This window comes from Cornus florida, unplaced genomic scaffold (assembly GCF_030987335.1).
Source record: "Cornus florida cultivar Cherokee Brave unplaced genomic scaffold, ASM3098733v1 CherokeeBrave_3.0.0_Hap2_Chr06, whole genome shotgun sequence".
NCBI lineage: Eukaryota > Viridiplantae > Streptophyta > Magnoliopsida > Cornales > Cornaceae > Cornus > Cornus florida.
Genome location: NW_026775576.1, coordinates 102,471,994 through 102,486,138, shown reverse-complemented (window position 1 = coordinate 102,486,138; position 14,145 = coordinate 102,471,994). Strand labels below are relative to the sequence as shown.

General features: G+C 35.2%; 2 protein-coding genes across 3 annotated transcripts; one reads left to right on the top strand and one right to left on the bottom strand.

The window, feature by feature from the left end:
* Positions 1–1,264: 1,264 nt before the first annotated feature.
* LOC132314735 (uncharacterized) lies at positions 1,265–8,655 on the top strand. The gene is made up of 14 exons (XM_059813557.1): positions 1,265–1,616; positions 2,992–3,034; positions 3,931–3,957; positions 4,089–4,181; positions 4,836–5,032; positions 5,099–5,179; positions 5,281–5,449; positions 5,547–5,687; positions 6,340–6,435; positions 6,874–6,894; positions 7,092–7,150; positions 7,392–7,482; positions 7,748–7,856; positions 8,218–8,655. The coding sequence occupies exons 1-13, from the start codon at positions 1,378–1,380 to the stop codon at positions 7,826–7,828; spliced, it is 1,338 nt and encodes a 445-aa protein (XP_059669540.1). The 5' UTR covers positions 1,265–1,377; the 3' UTR covers positions 7,829–7,856; positions 8,218–8,655.
* Positions 8,656–9,755: 1,100 nt separating this feature from the next.
* Positions 9,756–14,017, bottom strand: LOC132313467 (uncharacterized). Of its 2 annotated transcripts, XR_009483429.1 has the most exons (4): positions 13,829–14,017; positions 11,088–12,742; positions 10,246–10,407; positions 9,756–10,027 (listed from the first exon to the last, which is right to left on the bottom strand). XR_009483429.1 is itself a non-coding variant. In XM_059812242.1 (3 exons), the coding sequence occupies exons 2-3, from the start codon at positions 12,587–12,589 to the stop codon at positions 10,329–10,331; spliced, it is 1,581 nt and encodes a 526-aa protein (XP_059668225.1). In that variant the 5' UTR covers positions 12,590–12,742; positions 13,829–14,017; the 3' UTR covers positions 9,756–10,328. The 2 variants fall into 2 exon arrangements, 1 of the variants encoding a protein (XP_059668225.1); XM_059812242.1 differs by having other exon boundaries at positions 9,756–10,407.
* Between the last annotated feature and the right edge of the window lie 128 nt (positions 14,018–14,145).

The following is a 14,145-nucleotide window of genomic DNA, read 5'->3' as shown; positions in this document are numbered from 1 at the left end:
GATCTAATTTGACCTGAGTATCTCAAATTTCAATATATTCTAGAAGCACAAATAGATTTTTATTTGAAATCGAATCCATTTCCTTCTCCTTTTCCAGATCGAAATTAAAAAATCTCTTTTTTGAAAAAGAATTAGGAGTATCCCGATGACCAAACATAACGATAGTGAAATAGTAATTCCCTATGAAAATATTTTAAGTATGATACGATACCCCTATTTAATGTAGATTATTAAACTGTTCACGTCGGAACTCGAAGTCTTGGACTCTCTAGAACAACCTGTGCCGCAAACTCAAATTAGATGCGCACTGGACTCCGCAACAAGAACGCCTCTCTCTCTCTCTCCTCTTCTCTCTCTCTCTCTCTCTCTCTCTCTCTCTCCTCTTATCTCTTCCCAGCTGTAAGTATTTTTCACGTGAAGAACGCTTGAACCAAAACTGAGAAAGACTACCGGAAGACTAACAAAGTAAGAAACCCGCCTCTAGCTGACATATCTGCTCTCTCTCTCTCTCAATCTGCAAGCTATCATTATTTAATATATATATAAATGTATATATAAACACATACACAATATGCTGTTTATTATATGTTTTTACGTTTTCTCTCTAAAATTTATCCATTATATATTGTTATTAATAAGATCACGTATTTTGTATTATGTTCAAACGGGTTCAATGTCGTTTTATTTATTTATCTTGGTGAATAGGGTTTTATTACATATATATATATATATATATATATATATATATATATAATATAGGTATGTGTGTGTGTACTATATGTTTTCTTGTTTAGCGTAATGCCTCAAATATTTTGTTTTTTAAATGATAGAATATGCGTCTGCTTTCATTGCGTTCTATGTTTTTGGAATTTAATTTGTGTTATTTACTAAATAATAACCAAAATATATCTCTCTCTTTGCTGTTTGGTAAGTTGTAAAGTGCAAATTTGATTGCCATTTCGAGTAATAAACAAATAATCGACTTGATTCTCTTACTTTACTCTCTCTCTCTATATTTTAATTTATTGGTTGTCCATTTTGTGTTAAATCTCTTTCTGTCTCTCTCTCTGAATACTTACATTTATACACTTTTCATCTCTCTGATTTTGAAAGTTAAACTGTTTTGATTCTTTAATAATTCTTTTTCTTTCTTCTCTTTTTGGTAAGTGCTAAAGTGTGAATTTGATTCCCTTTTGAGTAACAAACAAATATTCTAATTTAAATAATTATCCTAATTTTTTTAGTGTATTGTTGTTGTCCTTTTGCCATGTGACATATTTCAAGCTACAATCTGACTGTGTGTGCATATATATATATATATATATATATATAGGAGTGTTCTATAGTTTTGAGTGTACATCGATCTCCTTGGACGCAATGGGACTCTTGGAAAGTTCTCCGGCACCAATGTGCCCCATGGATCAGCATTGCTTGCAGTGGGCAAGGGAGTACATGAACTATTGTCTTTGCGGCGTGAAAGACAGAGTCTCATTAGCATTGGGTTTAATTAGTGTCATCAGCTGGGGAGTTGCTGAGGTACCTCAAATCGTCACAAACTACAAGAAAAAATCTACAGAGGGTCTCTCTGTTGCTTTCCTCATGACATGGATAGTCGGGTAATGCCTCTGCATCACTTCCGTGCTTATATATTTTCTGTGACTTTCATGACTATTTATGGCGACAATTTGCTATTCTCTCTGATTTTTCATGTTTTTCCAATTGTTAGATTTCGGCAGATTCAGTGTTTATCTCTGTTTTTTTCCATGTTCTACCAATTGTTTGATTTCGGCAGATTAAGCCAGCCTTCAAAGTTAATAGGAAGATTAAAATATTGTGGTATGAGATCAGTCGTAGTTGGCACCGGGTGCCAATCCTTCTAAAAAAACGTGGATCACCTAAAAGACAGATCTGGATACTCTAGATCTAAGTGAAATAATGTGTTTGATATTCAGTGGATCTAAGTGAAATAATGTGTTTGATACTCAGTGATTCAGCCCGAAATTTGTTTCAAGCACATTGAACCTGATAAAATAAAAAATTTCCCAACTAAAATGACAAATAAAGTGCAACAAGACAACAAGTTGAAAAATTGAAGTGTGATAAGGGTGCAGTAATCAAGATTCAAATAGTATTGTCATTATTGGCAAAGAAATGCAATAAAGAAAAAAAATCAGAAACATAAAAGATGGACATTAAGTTCATAAAATTTAGCAATGAATTTACAGAAGAAGAAAGAAAAAAAAAAAAACGTTATTGCCCATACATCATATACAAGTGCAAGAAGAAGTTTTAAAAGAGAAAAAGAAAAAGAAAAAGAAAATAAAAAATCAGAGAACTTTAAAAGGGAAAAAAAAAATAGGGTTGGACTAAAGAAGGGTGAATACAACACTTTTTGAAGAGAATCAAAGAAATTTGAGGAATAAGGAGAACAAAAAGGAAGAATTAGAAAGGGGAATTTGAGGGAGCATTTTGTAAATATTACATATATAAAAGTACAAAAATAAATAAAGAAAAATTGGATTTAGAGTCTCATTGCTAAATCATAATAAGTACACTTATATCATATTTAGAGGCCATGGTAAGTACACTTTTCTCACATGAAAGGTGTATTTTCACTTACTATTATAACAAGTACATTTTTCTCATCTGCCCAATGGTGCTTAGTGCTTCCAGATACACATGATGGTGCTGCTCCCCAACCACTCCCTCCCTTTCTCCTCCCTCCTTTCTATGCCTGCCATAGGAGGTTGATGTGATCATGCATCATTTCACATGCAATAGGAGGGTTTGTTGAGTGTGAAGATGAAGGATTTAAGTGCATTCACAAGTATATCTTAGATTACTGACCGCGCTAACTTAATTTTGCATAGTTGATGCAAAAAAAGAAATTACAACATCATCTTCTTCAGTTTGTTATTAGTAACTTTAGTATCTTAGTTCATATGTCCTGATTTCTTAATTTGTTGTATTCATCATCTGCTTCTTTTGCAGGGACTTTCTCAACCTTTTTGGCTGCATGTTTGAACCAGCTACTGTGAGTGGTTCTATTAGCACTTGATTCTCTCTCTCTCTCTCTCTCATTATTAATATTGTCAACATGTAATCATTTTTGATTTAGTTGAAGCATATGCATATTAAAGGGTTATATGTGCTTTGACCCTCTCAGTTGATATTCCAAATAAGTCCATTTATGAACAATTAAAAAACTAATGCATTTTTTGAAGTGTTTCTATTTTACATTGATTTAATTGAATACATATGCAAAGTAAAAAGATATAGGTATATTTATTTAGCTAATCCACTAAATTGACTTACTGAAAATGTCCTCGTTTTAACATTGAGTAGTTTACATTGTATATTTACCTTTTTCCATCATAACTATATTTGATTTACATTTATATCATATAAAAGGGCTAGCCCAGTGGTTGAGTCTCCCGCCATTGCGAGGTCTGGGAAGGGTCAGATGTATGCAGCCTTACCCGTATGTGGAGAGACTATTTCCCGTTTCGAATCCGTGACGTCCTGGTCACAATGGATCAACTTTACCGTTGAGCCAAGGATCATCCTCACATATGGTCCTTAATTTGCTTAGGCTCTTGCCATATATTCACCTTGTGTTTAGTATCGAGGATACCTCGGTGCCTTAGTGTGCCATGAGCCTTTAATTACCATGAATGATACTTTCCTTACTGGGATGACCTAGCACATTCGATTGAATGTAATCTAATGGTAATAATACAAGCAGTTTAATTGTCTTATTGATTTTAAAATATGATGCTCTAACCATGTTCACAATGCTGTGTAGCCAGTGTACTAAATGACTTAGAAAATGATGTTTTTGTATATTACCTGTATTGTTATAAGTTGTTGCTCCTTTTCGGTTCAGAGAATATTTTGCAGTGCATTGACAATTATTTCTTGTCTTTTCAGCTCCCGACACAATATTATATGGCAATGGTAAGAATGCTTTATGATGTTTAAAGCTCTTTGCTAATTTAGCATTTATATTCAGATTTGATTTAAAGTTGTCCATTTTGTTTCTCAACTGACTGGTTGATAAACAACATTCCTATCATGGTCATTTGCAGTTATTTACGGTGACTACCTTGATTCTTACTGCACAGACCATATACTATGGTCACATCTATCACCGACTGAAATCCAATGGACGATGCCAAAAGGTTGGAATTTTTTACTTTGTTTTTCCTTAATATTTCCGAACAGTATTTTTCCAGATAACGGTCCATATTTTTCTAGTATCAAAAGTTCCCCTTCTTGGAATTAAAGGTACTTGTAGAGAAGTTAAGGTAGTTATGAGTGGTGAAACTGTCAAAGCTTTAGTTATTTTTGTGATATCCTGAGTTAGGCAGCAAATGAATTGAATTTGGGATCTAACCATTTATAATACTAAATATAAATTTTCATACAATATGTAACTTACACTAGTGCTCTTAAGATAATAAACGATGAGGGAAAAGAAGAGAGAGGAAGAGAAGAAAGAAAAAGGTTTAAAGAGAGAAAGATATGAGAAGAGATAAAGAATGGAGCCACATTGCTGTGGAAAATACTACTGGCCACTTAACTGTGGAAAATATATTTTCAAAATTTTATATCATTTAGATTTGGTCTTAAAACATATTTGAGCCACATTGCTGTCTTAACCTATTCGGCAGTTAAGTGGCCAGCCATATGAAAGGACAGAACTTTGTCAACTTGTGATGGGTGCATTCAGTATATTCAAGTTCTATTTGAATTTCCAATTTGCACATCAAGTACTTTTTTCTTTTTGGGAACTTTATTCATTATTTACTTTTGGTGCTTGTATCTGCATGTAGGATCTCAACTCCATCCAGACTGAAGCAGTAGGAAAGACAGGAGAATGTAATAATGGTGTCTGCAATAAAAAACTCAGCAATGCAGACAGACAGGGACATGGAACCAACAATTTTTCATCAGGGGTTGTCCGGAGTTCATCAATTCCTCTTCCAGTCCTTTCTGATAATAGCCCTCCTAAAAGTGAATCATACTACATGTAATTGATTACTCCCTTGAAGTTCATATCTATGTTTTATTCTGATCACTTTTTACAAATTAATAGGTCAATAGAACCTCTGATTGTTTTTGTTGATGATTTCCTACCGGCTGTGAATTTTGGATTTGGCACAGACAAATTAAAGATGTTCTTTTTGGCATTGACAACAAGTTAGGCATATGTCTTTTAAGTTTTCTTAGTTCGAATATGACTTTTAATGTAGAAAGTATTTGTTGTGGATTCATCAGGTCAGCAAGATATCTATCAAGGAGTTATACTCCTACAGCAGGAGTTTTTCTGGCGCAGAGAACTCCGAACTCTGTTTGTAGGAATTCCATTGAAGAGCCCTTGCTTGGTGAACATTTATCATCAAAACAGTCTGCACCTCCTTCAAGCACTAAAACCATGCTATGTGCGGTGAGCTTGGAGCTACCTCTAATAATTTTAATACTGTCAGAACTATCATTCTGTTTCAGTTGTTTGAAAATTTATTTTTGTGTTACTTTTATTTCAGGTCTCTGCTATGACATTCTTCCTTGGTTCTTTTAATCTCCATCAAACCGATAGCAGAAGGCTTAGTAGTTTGGTTTTAAAAAATCCAAATCAAGGAGTTGTGATGCAAGTGGGAAGAAAACTTTTACAGGTAGAGAAAGCTGCAAATTGATTCCTCCAATTCTGTAATTGTGAATCAATATTGCTTCAGGTCGGAATGTGTGGTTTTCATTACATATGTTGATAATTATTAAGTTGGTTTATTTTGTCCTCAACATATGTTCAACACTTTTTAAGTTCAGTAGTATCCCCTATGAGATTTTCCTTTTGACAGGTAAAATTTATTAATTTCTGTGACTTACTTCCATTGGATTATCAAGCTATGTTGTAATTTGGCTATGACCAATTCCAATTATCGGCATGTCATTTGGATGGATGAGTTGGGAAATATTTTAACCTTGAACGAGGTTAAAATATGGAGTTAAGCAAGTTAAGTGGCTTGTGAATGCACAAGTATCAGCTTTGTAAACTGTCACTAGCTCTTGGATTCTAGCTGATTAAGACTTTTGTCCTATGCAATTTTCATTGCAAAATTAAGTGAATGTGGAAATTTTAGAGAGTCAAAGCATCAATATCTTCAGACCAACAGGCCTATGGCCTAGCAGTATAAGGCTCCTACTTCCCAAAGGGAGGTCAGGGGTTCAAACCTCAGTGGAGGCAGTGTGTGTGAGTCCCAACTAGGAAAAAAAAAAAAATCAATATCTTCAGGATTAATGTGATTGGAATTGCAGGTAAAAGATGGCTTATTGCAAGAGACAAGGGGCACAGGGATCGGTGGTATCGGGTCTGTCCTTGGCTGGGGAATGGCAATTATCTACGTGGGTGGGCGTCTTCCCCAAATTTGCTTAAATGTGAGAATTACCTTGTTAAGCAGATTTATTCATTTATGTCCGCATATTTTATCTATTCCCACAGAAAATTCTCCTTGTTTTCACCACAGCTAAGGAATTGATGCAATCTGGGATTGCACATATTTGAAATTTTTGGAAAGGCTTGCTCGTGAAACAAGTTCAGTTAATAGAAAAACAAATCAGTACAAACAGACACTGTGTATATTTGCAGAATCTAAGATATGTAAATTAATACTAGAAGAACGATTACCTTCTTCATTGGCTATTGCATAATTGGGATATTTTAATGCAGATATTGGATTCCTTAGGAATTGTTCTAAAACTTCATTTTCTCTGTGATGGTTTGTTTTAAATTGAATTGGTCATTTTCATGCTAATTATCTGGTATAAGATCTGTATGATTGAACCTAACACACAATTAATTCTTAATTTTTGCAGTTTAGAAGGGGCAACGTTGAGGTAAGCAGTTTCTCATGTATTCCTGGGGTACTTTATTTATTTCCTTAAAGTCTATTTGGAGGGTAAAATTTTTGTTGTTTATTGCCTCTTTTCTAAATTGTTTTTTTACATGGGAGAGCCTGACAAGATTAGCATGTAGCATGTATCTGCTCATCGACATCAACAAATTGATGGATATTTTCTTCTGTGACATTCAGGGGCTTAATCCATTGTTGTTCGTCTTTGCATTGGTTGGAAATGCCACATATGTAGCAAGGTGAATATAATCAATCACATTTTATTTTTTTTAATTTTCAGTCATGAGCCTCATTTATTCACATTTTATAGTGTTTCCATATTTTTAGAGTGACTGTTACATTTCATCTCTTTGGGGAAGTATGAAAATATCAAATTTCTTTGTACTTCTGAAGCTTCGTATCTTCGTTTTTTCTTGGCGGAAGGTTGCGTCATCAAGATTTATGGTCAAATTACATCAGAAAATGTTTCTTTTTGTGTAGCATACTTGTGAGCAGCTTGGAGTGGTTGAAAATTAGACCAAATCTACCGTGGCTGGTAGATGCAGGAGGATGCGTGCTTCTAGATGCTTTTGTATCCTTGTATATGTATCATTGTGCAGTAATTATGTTCTAATTATCTGAAACAGTAGGGGGAGGGTTGGATTTTCTCTCTGAGGGTTCAGATAAATTGTCAATGCGGAAAGCAATGGCTATGTGGAGTACTTGAAGAGTAAGATATTTGGACCTCAGTTTTAATTTAGTATTATTTGCTGGCACACTTGAGTGTGAGCCAAGATGCTATGGTCCTAGAAAAACTATATTTCCTTATTCTGTGTAAAGCCTTAATAGATGTCCAGATAATCGTTCAATTCATCTATTACAACTATCGAACAGTGCAAGATCGTGATGCTAAGCATGAGCACTCCACTAACGTCTAGATGATGACAAAACAGCATGCTTCTCAAGGTATCTCTCTTAAAAATCGTCAGTTTTCATTGATGAAAGTGATATTTGATATGTATGTGGCACGATAAAATATATATGTGCTGCGATGTTACAAATGATAGAAATATCTGTTGACAAGACAAGATCGTGTCGACGGTCTGGAAACACTTTTGTTCTTCTACTCCCTGCGCTGGAAATGCATTGATTTGGTAAGAAAATCAGTTGATTTTATAATGCATCGGTATTTCTAAGGAGGAAACACTTATTTACTCCCTGGAAATGCATTGATTTGGAAAGAGATTTATAATGCATCCGTATTTCTATTTGTCATTTATAATTGTAAAGTTCAACTGTTTTTCCTTGTTTTTCTGTAATGTCACAGGGCAATTCTTACCAGCATCAGAGGTCCAATTGTGTCAGAAATGTGTTTATGCCCTGCCTTTCTACGGCCTCCACCAAACCGACCCGACTTCTTGTATAAAAAAGAGCCTGGCCGGCCTCTCCAAGATGAAAGCAGCTGTTAATTTGTTTCTCAAGTGCGTACGATCTCTCCAGATTTTTATCTGGTCTACGAGGCCTTGCTTTACCCTTTCCCATTTTTGTTATGATTTGGGAATCAAATTTTGATACAATAGCTTGTTGATATATATATATATATATATATATTTTGAAGTTTCCTTAAGAGGAATATGACCCTTGGTGACTTCAATCTTTCATCTTTGATTATAGAGGCTTTGTTTTCTTGAAGATTTAATTTTATTTTTCGTTGGACAACCGTCGTCATTGTTCTTGTTCTTGTTTTTTTGGGGTAAAGAGTTTTCATTTTTGTTATTGTAGGTGTTGAATCTAATTTTTTGTTCCACATGCCCAAGTTCTGGTGATTCTTTAGCCATAACTGCGAGTACTGGACATTACCCAATTTTGGTTGCAGATTTCTGGAAAGACAAAACTAGAGACCGACTTAATCTTTGATGTTTCACACAACGACTATTATGAATTGATTTAACACCAGTGACACTTATATTGAATGAATGTTTCCAATATTCTGTAGTCTACAAAATACTAACACTGTTTATGTTGAATTATCCAAACAAACTTCATCATGTGGTATGTATGGAGACCCTGTTCTCAGGAGAGACTTTACCTCAATGAAAGTCTCACGCAACCATAGAGAGATAAGAAATCATAACAAATTTACATAAGAAAAGTTGGGTAAAAAAAAAAAATTGGGTAACCGAAAAGTCAAATGGTAAAGAAGGGCTAGGTAAAAATTGGGTCGTTGATCAAAATCATCCGGAAGCAAATAGTAACAAATTTTAAACTGACCCCATATCATTGGAGAGCATTTTGATCCCCTCTTGTTACTCACACACACAGAGTTACTGGCGATATCAGTGATATATATAAATATCATTGGAGAGCATTTTGATCCCCTCTTGTTACTCACACACACACAGTTACTGGTATATATATACATATTTATATATATCACTGATATCGCCAGTAACTGTGTGTGTGTGAGTAACAAGAGGGGATCAAAATGCTCTCCAATGATATGGGGGAAGTTTAAAATTTGGTACTATTTGCTTCCGGATGATTTTGATCAACGACCCAATTTTTACCTAGCCCTTCTTTACCATTTGACTTTTCGGTTACCCAATTTTTTTTTTTTACCCAACTTTTATATATATATATATATATATATGTCATTGTATGTAAGAAACTAGAATGAAGACTATAAGACAATCTACATCATGGGGATGAGGCATTTACTGCCATTGACAAAGTATTAACCACAACTTGTTATCTGGCAGCCAAGCCTACACAGTTAAAGCATGTACTCAAATGAGGTGATACTACCACCAACCTTTCAAAAGATGTTCAGATTACCCAGTGGCTAAACAACTGATAAGACTATGCTTCAAGAAGAAACAAATTATATAAAAAATCATTCGTCTCCTTTACATAGTACTCTCATCATACAAATACATTCATGTATCCTTGTAACCGTAACAAGTCCAGGGTGAACTTAACCGATTTCCTCTTGCCGCACGGATACCATTATAATAATTGCTTGTGCAGTGTGAGTTGTGCCGAAAACTCCCTCTGCGTCAAGTCAGTTGTGCATTTGCAACTCCAAACAACTTTTCCACACTGCTTCATTTGTAACTTTCTACTATCTTATCTCACAACTGATTGCAATCAGATACGAGAAAGAAAATAAATTACACATATTCCACTGCACTAAGCCTCAAACATCATAAAAGCAAATTCCTCGTGAGGGTTCAAGAATAATCATAAACATGTTTAAGGTTAGAAACATCACTCCTTTAATTTCAGAAGAAAAAAAAAATCAGTCACCTGAAATCAAAGTATGAGTAGAAAATGAATCGATTCATTCACTAATTACCTTAAAAAATGGAAAAGATACATGGATGCGACCCTTGTCCAGAAATGAAAAATATATTTCTGCTGGATCTTGCTGCCAGCTATTTAATGCCAAATAAATAATATGACAGCGACAACGAATAGAACAAGAAGTGTAACCTCTCCCCCTGGCAAGATGGATGACCTACAGAATACAAATATATAGATCAGATACGATTTTCTGCCAAATGTTTCTGAAAAGTTAACTAAAGTGATTTCATAAGTGGTGAATAAACTTATCATGTGAAGAAGAAACTACTTAATGGCATAGGTAGTTCATCAAAAAAATCAGTAATACATTAGACTGTCATGCAAATGAACCAGTTTTCTTTCTTTTTTTGAAGTATTAGTTCTGTCTAAGTCACCAAGTTTGATCTCCTCTTAATGAAGCATGCTGGAAAATAACATTTGCAATACAGTATTTATGTCCACTTCAAGGAAAGAAAAGTGAATTTAGACTCCTTACTGTATTGTGGAATATGAAAATACATCAATTCAGCTTCACGAGGAGCTCAAGAAATTGATGAACTCAAAGGTCTTCATACAACAAACATCAGGGAAAAAAAAAAGGGTATAGAAAAAGAATTCCTCCGCATGATAATCAAAAAAAAAAAAAAAATCACAGCAACTAATGCACAATATTAAATACAATCAATTTAGAATCCAACAACTTATAGAGTTAAATGATTTTCAAACATGTTGGGGAAGTAAATATGTAAATACTGAATATAAATAATTAATTCGAGATAATTGTGACGCTAAAGATCTGTCATTCTCTTCTATTTTCCTTGGTAAAGTAATTGGAGTTTGGATAGATTGACAAACCTCTGTTTCTTTCTGAACTGATAAATGTATGCCATTATCGGAGGAAGGATGCCAAACAGAAAGCAGTTTGCATACGTTCCAGCAAAGTCAAGAGCTCTTGAGAAAGTTGAGCGACAAAAAGATGCTATAAGGACCGCAACACCAAGTACAAGTGGCATCACAATTCTATGAGAAGCAGATACCAACTTAACTTCCAAGGCAGCAGTACATATGGATTTAGTATATGAAACCTTCCCCACTTTTCCAAGATCATGTACACCTGAATAACCAAGACATCCAACTTTTCCCACTCCAACCTTCTGGTCGGATATTCCAAAGATTAGTTCCAAGGTATCTAAAACCTGTTTTGGGAAGCTAACAGCGTAGCCAATCAAGCTAGTTGCCAAAGCTGAAAATGCAAAACCTTGAACAGCTGGTAAAGCTAAGGAATTAACAGAAAGCAAGAGGGAGATAGGATCTTTAGAGGGTGAGGCTGATTCAGTCCCAGCAAGCCCCAAAACAATCAAATTCCAAGATAAAACCATAACTAATGGAACAAACCCACCAAACAGTATTGCTTTCCGAGCCTCATCTACAGTGTTCCCAGCAATCCTACAAATAAAAGGGGTGATCACATGGAACCCCAAAGTGAGTACAGTAACAGGTATGGCAGGCAAGATTGAGGAAAGATCCCACGCAGCGTGGGTAAAGGAATATAGTAAGTTGCTTCTTGCAACAGACAAACCGATAACAACTAGTGCCGTGATCGAGAAAAGCATGATGAAGCACAGAAACCTGTTGGCAGCATCAATGATCTTAAACGGAAAGAACCACAGTATAATTCCAACAACAGAAGGCAACAAGGCATGAGCTATTAAAGGATTTACCCATGGAAACAACTGAGAGACTATAGAACCGATCCCTGCGACACAAGCCACCAACAAAGAAAAACTCAGGGAAGCATAGACTATAGCAACGAAAGCACCGACATGACTTCCCACTGCCTTTGTTGCGAGGCCAGTGAAGCTCACTTCAGAAACATCATCTTCTTCCATGGCTGCAAAGCTGAGCTCTGCAACAAGTATGATTGAGGAGATAACATAAATCCAAGAGACAAGGATGGCAATCACTGATGGAAGTGGGCCGGATTTCATTGTTGCAGCAGGTAAGCCGAGCATTCCTGGCCCTACAGCTGTTCCAATGATCAAACTAACAGCACCCCAGAAACTCTTTTCTTGAGTTTCTTCTCGGACTAGTTGAGGCTTCTGAGATTCGTTTAAGTTACAATCATCATTATCATCTGAAGTGATGGGAACGGCTAAGGTGTCACGGTGTCTGCACCTAGTAATGAGGTTTAAATGGCAGTTGGAGGGATTGGAGAGTGTGATAAGAGTAGGCTTATTAAGTGTTAAGGTGTGGGAGGAGGAGTGCCTGCAAAGTTGTGTTATAGGAGCACATGCATGTTTGGTGTTGAATCTTGAATGAGTGACTGAGTCAGGTACAGATTTGTGGGGTAGAAGCATCTTGATATTAAAAATTGTTTGTGCTTCCTTCAGCTATTCAGTTTTGCTTTTGTAGCCTCCATTTTTTCCACCTTTATATCCAAAAAAGGATAACCCATAACACTATGCTTCCGCTCCATAACCACTCCAAAAATGAAATTGTTTCCCAAGTTCCTGAATTAATACCAAATACATGGTAAGTCAACATCATTACAACAACCACCAAGGGCTGTAGCCTAATACTTCTTCACCTTCTAAAGTAGAAGGTCGAGGGTTCAAGTCCCCATTGGGGTAAAGTGGGTGTGTGAGTTTCTTATATAGGGGAAAAAGAAAACATCATTACATTAAGAGGTACAAAATAATTATCAAAATCAGACAAGTCACTGAGGTTTATAATCTTTTTGTGAACAATTGGTATGGCATCCAATCCTAAGTGGATGTCAGAAACAGAATTAAGTTATAGTTGCAAGAAAAAGAAAAAAAACAACTGGTGTAACATGGAGTAATAGGGCAGCTAACGCAAAAGAATATGAACAAATAAAATATTCAAGTTAATCTAGTGTTGGAGCAGACCGATGGTAGTAGTGTATGTTGGGAAGTGCAGAGGGTAGTGGGTAGTGATGGTCAAGTGAGCCAAAAGCAATCCAACAAAAAATACTAAAACCATAATATTTCCAACTAAGAAAAATCATATCACTTAAACATGTAAAACATAAAGACAAAATAAACCTCCAGCAATAGGTGTATGTTTAAAATGAATGGCAGAACATAGGATTTCCCCTATAAAATAAGTAAATAACTGTCATTTGAGTGTTTATCAATGTTTCAGTTGTAGTGAAAGTTGAAAGTCCCAATTTTTCTGTTCTCTAATTAACTAATTAGTATAAGAGCAAAACAAAGCATCAACTTAGCTACTAAAATGATTTGGAAAGTGATAATAGAGTCTTCATTAAAGGGTCTAAAACATAGTAATTTCAGAATCAATATTATATATATATATATATGATACACCCATATAATAGAGAAGTAGCAGGCATAATCACACAAAGTCAGTCACAAAATGAAGGGGAAAGAAACACGGACGTTAAAGAGTAGTTGATTTATGCATTTTCATACTCAAAAGAAATAAAGAAAAAACAAGTGAAAAATGTCACAACAAATGAAATATATATATATAGAAAATCACGAGTGGAGGTTGATTTTATATTCGAAAATTTAAAGAATAAAGAGAAAGATGAACTTGAAGTAGAAGTCTATTACCTCTAACATTTTTAGGTATTCAGCGTGGGGGAGAGAGAGAGTGTGTCCGATCTCCGGTTGATGTGCATAAGAGAAACAATGGCCGGCCGATCCGGCTGAGAGGGAGGGAAAGCAGAGGAGATACACAAGTGAACTGAGAAAGCGACTTTTCTGTGTGCTATTTTGTGGACCCCGTTTATGGTGAGTATTTTCTAGAATATTTGGATTCTTTCTTATTTTCCGTAATTTTTCTCAATTCGACTTTCAATCTTCAACTTTAAAAGAGTAATTAGGATATTAATTACAACGTTGGTTAAGTAAGATGACTTTTTTTAGTG

Bases quoted from the DNA above. Each gene is read 5' to 3' on its own strand.
- LOC132314735 (XM_059813557.1), top strand. From the start codon at position 1,378: ATGGGACTCTTGGAAAGTTCTCCGGCACCAATGTGCCCCATGGATCAG. The intron at 4,182-4,835 runs GTTGGAATTTTT...ATCTGCATGTAG, and splicing joins CCAATGGACGATGCCAAAAG to GATCTCAACTCCATCCAGAC. The intron at 5,180-5,280 runs GTTCTTTTTGGC...TGGATTCATCAG, and splicing joins GGCACAGACAAATTAAAGAT to GTCAGCAAGATATCTATCAA.
- LOC132313467 (XM_059812242.1), bottom strand. From the start codon at position 12,589: ATGCTTCTACCCCACAAATCTGTACCTGACTCAGTCACTCATTCAAGA. The intron at 10,408-11,087 runs GTTTGTCAATCT...TGTATTCTGTAG, and splicing joins CAGTTCAGAAAGAAACAGAG to GTCATCCATCTTGCCAGGGG.